The following is a 5,364-nucleotide window of genomic DNA, read 5'->3' on the forward strand; positions in this document are numbered from 1 at the left end:
TTTTTTCCCTATCATTAACTGGAATAAAATATATAAAATATATTGTAAATTGAAACCAAATGAATTTGTTAACTTAGGGATCAAGCCATGTGCTTGTCGCTTTGTTGACCCAAGTTCAAATATTGCTAGGTGTATTATTTCACCCTTCATTTTGTAGCTCAATAAGGTGATGATACGTGTCATCATCTAATTAGAGATTAAATTTTATTTTAATCAAATTAATTTATGACTAAATTAATAGAATATATAAATATTGAAGATTAAATATGTAATTATACCAAATTTTTAACTGTGTCACCTCTTCCATTAAAAGTTAATTGACGGTGGTTTGATTGAAATATTTAAATAGTTTAGTGGTGTGGTTGATTAAATATAAACACTTATGGTCAAAATCAAATATAGCAATAGTTAGATGATCACCAATGTAGTTTACCCTAAAATTTAAGTGGATTGGGTGAAGCTTTCATATCCGATTGACTGATAAATTTCCAACAAACTTCCCCTCCCTCTTTAAGGCTTGTAGTTGCCAATTAAATGCGTTTCTTGTCTCCTCTTCCCATCCATGGTTTCTTTCTATATTAATAAACCCCTGGGTTCTCTCCAGAATTTCCAACCAACAATAACATCAACCAGCTTCACTGTTTTCGAGTTTCAGCAATGGCGACCTCTGCTGAGAATGCGATCGCCAAAGCTGCCGAACAAGTAACCGATGGGATGGAAACAAATGGAAGTGAGGCGACAAAGAAAGAAGAGGAAGTTGCAGTTGAAGTTGAACCGAAGACTGGGGTTTCATTCCCACTTAAATTGGATGATGGCAAACAACTCAACTGCGTTGGTGTCAGGAAGAAATCTATGCTTGGATTGGGCATCAAGATTTATGCCTTTGGTGAGACAAGAATTCGTCGGCCTTTTTTTATTTTTTTTGTCAACCATGTGTTTGATTAAAAGTCCCAACTGAGTATTGAACTGAATATTCAATGAATTGATCAATGATTTTACAGGGGTGTATACAGACAATGAGAAACTTAAAGATGTGTTGAAGTCGAAGATTGGGACAGCCCCGGAAAAGCCCGACAATGAGCTCTATCAGTTGGTCATCAACAGTGATGTAGAAATGGTGGTAAGATTGGTGATTGTCTTTTCCAGCCTTACCATTACCATGAGCATGGCAAGAAAGAAATTTGGTGATGGTCTTGGAGAATCCATCAAGAAACTAAACGGTGGAAAGAAGAACGACGAGCTAGCCCACAAGTAATAACCACCCTTCACTTTTCATTATGACCTTTGAGCACAACTCAGTTAAAATCCCTTGTTTTTGTTGATGACAGGCTCATGGGAGAAGCATCGGATAGCATCAAGCTAACAGGGGTCCGTTATCGAGGTTTCTCGGCTTCCGGGCTATGTTCTGGAAATGAAGGGTGAGTGTTTTTATGGTGAAATAGTATTAGCCTGATATGTAAAGTATTATAATGTATAACTATATGCAGAAATGTCACAAAGAAAAGTTGTGTTTTGCAGTGATGGGAGAAGTGATATCCAGGGTTGAGAGTGAACTTCTCTGCAGGGCTTATATCAATTTGTATTTGGGAGATGATCCACTTGACAAGGATGCCAAAGATAAGTTTGGGATGTCCTTGATTTCTCTGTTCTAGATATCCAGGTTCTTGGAATAAGGCTGCTGACAATGGAAATGCAGCTGGTTAAAAAATTATGTAGTTTTCATTGTAAATTTAAGCCTTCAAGTCGGCAGAACCTTTCTGCAGAACTTGATCACTGAACTTAAAGATCTAATACAAGGTTCCAATCCTAATTTATCGAATTTCGGAACTCATTTCTTTTAATTCTGATATATCTTACAGTGTGGTGTGAGACCTGTGTTTGACATGACAACATATAGACTCGGGCTGTTCATCTTGCTTGATGCAATCAAATGAGAGTAAAAGATTGGAAACTTGTAGATTTTCTTAGGAACCAAACAAGAAGTAATACACACAATCTGGCTTTATTTTAGTTCACAAATTGGCTAAAAATAGCCCGAATATCACAAACACAGATGCAGTTAAGACTTGATATGAATATAGATATAAAATCATTGGGATATCCAATTACATTGAAAAAGTGAAACAAATTAAACTCATTCTACTTAGATTCAAAGCTAGTTGATCTGATTGTTAACCGGCTCAGTTCATGTGAAAAAAAGTGCAATTTAGATGAAGAGTTTTCTAAAGAGTAACAGAGATTAAAATTTATAAAAGGAAAATGGTTTGCAAATTATACAAATCAATGACTGTTTTCAGCATCAAAAGGCGAGAACAAATTCCACATAAAGATTCTTCAAAGCAATGATCACTGTCATCACTAAAGGTCCCATAATTGCTCCCTGCAAGTTAAAACATCACCAAAATTATGATACTATAAAACACAATCCAAAACATTTAGTTATATAATCAAAAGGAATAGTACTTCTAAAATGGATGGGAAAAAAGCAATGCCGCCAAAGATGCTTAGGCCGGTCAAGTAAGCATTATGTCCCGGAATCTCATGTTGGATAGCTGTCGTTCCATAATCCAAAAATATCATATGAACCGTTGTAAGTAAGATAGCTTCGATATATCTCGACTCCATCGCCAATTGAGTCGTCGCCGGTATCGACGAGATCCAAGCCGGTGTTATTGGCAACAGAGCATTGAAAATAGCTAGAAATGTCGACATATATAGGAAATGGATCCTGTAAAATCTGCACAATAGATAAGTAAAACACCCTTGGAACAATGTGAGCTTCACAGTGGCTAATAATACACTGCTGACGGCGTGATCGAGAACTTGAGCACATCGGTTTCGGGTCGATTTCGAAACCGGTAACATTCCTAGAACGTGATCCATTACCCCTCCTGAATCCGAAGTTATCAGATAATACAAAAGCCACAGAAACACCATTAGTTCGAATATGAAGTTCACCAATCCAGCTGCGCCTGAAACGATGAGGATTAACACGAAGAACAAGAGATTTACACCGGTTGCCAACACCGTTGAACAGCTTGAAAGAATCTTCTTCGTTGAATCCAAGCTTCGGAGCAGAAACTCTTTGATTTTGGCTAACAAATCCTTATTAGCTATCAAAGACCTGAGTTTCGTATACACGCCATTGATGTCTCCATAAATGGATTTCCAGTCTCTTTTTTTCACTTTTGATTGAATGCTATGAAGGGTCTCGTATACAGGCCTTTTGCAGCAGACTTTTTCATTATTTATTGCTATAACTGTTGATGTCGACACGAAATACTGCTTGAAACCATCGACAATCTCTGTCACATTGTGTTGAACAGCTAAAGAATCAATGTTTTGTGAAAAAGTTTCATAAAACTTAGACATATAGCTATCGATTAACTCTGGGATTTGATTCTCATCAATCCATTTGTTAATCCCAATTATCTCACTGTAATTGTTCTCTTCCAAGTGAATCTTCAATGAAATGACCGCTTCTTTTCCTTCAATGGCAATCTTATAAGAAAAGATAAGAAACCCCAACAATGACCCTAGGATCAAAAACAAAATCAGTCCAATTCCCACTATTGTATTCAATCTATTGAACAAAATTGAAGTAATCTTTTGATCTAACTTGCCAAAGAATGAGACACTTCTATGATTCTGAATAGTATAATTTAATTTTCTCCTTTTTCGAGCCGATGAGATTCTTGAGAGAGTCGAAGCAAGGCCAGGCTTAATAATGACCGCAAAACCAGATATATAGGCTAAAAGGCAAGGAACTGTAATAGCAGGGATAGAGAAGAACCCTATTTTCTCATAAACAATAACGAAAAGGCCAAAAGTGACAAGCCATTGCATAAGCTTGGAGAAACCAATTACACGTGCTTTTTTACGACCGGATGCCGCCCGCCGCGGGGAGGAGGAGGAGCGGTAACTGATGAGGTGGAGGAATGCGGCATGCGAGTCGAGGATAGAGGCGGTGGTGGCGCTTAGAATGGCGATCGGGATGGCGATTAGGGTTTCGAAAAGGCCTAGGCAAAGAGGGTGTTCCCAAAATGCGACCATTAACGTTTGAAGCTCGCGTAAAGGCATGGAACAAAGGATCGCCCATTGGATCGGCCGCCAGTAGTTTTGAAGGAGCTTGGTGAGGCCGAAGAGGAGAATTAAGGTTAAAACGAGGCCTGCATGGGCCATGGCGACGTACATTGCCATACGTACCGAAGGATCGTCCGATGAAAACGGCGATTTTTTGCATTTTCGTCTTCTTCTTGGTTTTTTCTTTCGTCTTCTTGGGGTTGAATTAGAGAAGCTTTGATAATCTGATGACGTGGGATCTTGAAAAACATCTTCATCTGCTTCTGATGAACACTGGTGGTCATCATCGCCACATTTTGAAGGATTTTGGGGAGTGTTTTGATTAATTGCTTTTGACATAATTTTGTAATTTTTTCATGTTTTTTGATATAAAGATTAGGTCATGGTTGAAGACAGAGATAATTAATGGTTAAGATCCGATAATCAATGAAGAATTAATCTCCTCTTTTTTCTGAGGGTAAACTACACAAATGTTTGAGTAAGTTTTCGATTTTACTTTCAAACGTAACAAGTCGGTCACTAACATTAGTGATTTGTTACAAATTGATCACTAATATTATCAAATTATTACAAAACGGTCACCGAACATTAACAACCGTTAACATGCATGACGTCCGAAAAGCACAGCTGGAGCATTAACTGCTTACCAAAACTATTGTTAATCAATGTGGGGCCAACTTTATTAGTGTCAAATTCCAGAGTTACTTACAATGTGATTTGGAGAGAGTGAGAATAAGGTCCATGAAATTTTTGACAAGACACGACAGTTTGTACCTTGTACCCTTTTCTTCGATGAACTTGACTCGATTGCTACTCAGGTAACCTCACAGCCTTCAAATTCTATCTTTACAGATTAAGTAGTGTTGTAGCAATATGGGTTTCAATGCATGGATTGTTTCTATCAAGGAAAACAAGCTTGCCTTTGTATCCACTTGGGGTTATTTACCCTTGGCGCCCTTCCATCTTACGAATGTTTTGAGAATTTTTAAACAAAAGAGATAAAGATGAAAATAGGGTAAATTAGATTTAGGAACTGAGTTTTTATTTAAAGATGAAGAGGTGATCGTTGAAGACATTTGACTCTCCATCGTGGCAATTCAAGTAAGCAGTTAACGCTCCAGTTGTGCTTTCTGTCATTGCATGTTTGGTTGTTAACGTTGGGTGAACAATTTGCAACAAATCCATAATGTTAGTAACCAATTTGTAGCAAATCGATAATGCTAGTGACCGATTTGTTACTTTCGAAACTTCACTGAAAAAACAAAAACTTACTTAAACATT

At 37.5% G+C, this 5,364-nt stretch overlaps 1 protein-coding gene and 1 pseudogene across 1 annotated transcript; one reads left to right on the top strand and one right to left on the bottom strand.

Annotated features, from left to right (window-relative positions):
- The first annotated feature begins 522 nt into the window (after nt 1–522).
- LOC120144293 lies at nt 523–1,819 on the top strand (annotated as a pseudogene).
- A 464-nt stretch (nt 1,820–2,283) lies between these two features.
- On the bottom strand, nt 2,284–4,422 carry LOC120144311 (transmembrane protein 245-like). Its single transcript, XM_039158408.1, has 2 exons — nt 2,464–4,422; nt 2,284–2,380 (listed from the first exon to the last, which is right to left on the bottom strand). The coding sequence occupies exons 1-2, from the start codon at nt 4,420–4,422 to the stop codon at nt 2,300–2,302; spliced, it is 2,040 nt and encodes a 679-aa protein (XP_039014339.1). The 3' UTR covers nt 2,284–2,299.
- Between the last annotated feature and the right edge of the window lie 942 nt (nt 4,423–5,364).

Source organism: Hibiscus syriacus, unplaced genomic scaffold (assembly GCF_006381635.1).
Source record: "Hibiscus syriacus cultivar Baekdansim isolate YM2019G1 unplaced genomic scaffold, ASM638163v2 tig00110888_pilon, whole genome shotgun sequence".
Classification (NCBI taxonomy): Eukaryota; Viridiplantae; Streptophyta; class Magnoliopsida; order Malvales; family Malvaceae; genus Hibiscus; species Hibiscus syriacus.

Excerpts from the sequence above, each read along its gene's own strand:
- LOC120144311 (XM_039158408.1), bottom strand. The coding sequence starts at position 4,422 with ATGTCAAAAGCAATTAATCAAAACACTCCCCAAAATCCTTCAAAATGT. Across the intron at positions 2,381-2,463 it reads TTTTCCCATCCATTTTAGAA|GGAGCAATTATGGGACCTTT; the intron begins GTACTATTCCTT and ends TTTAACTTGCAG.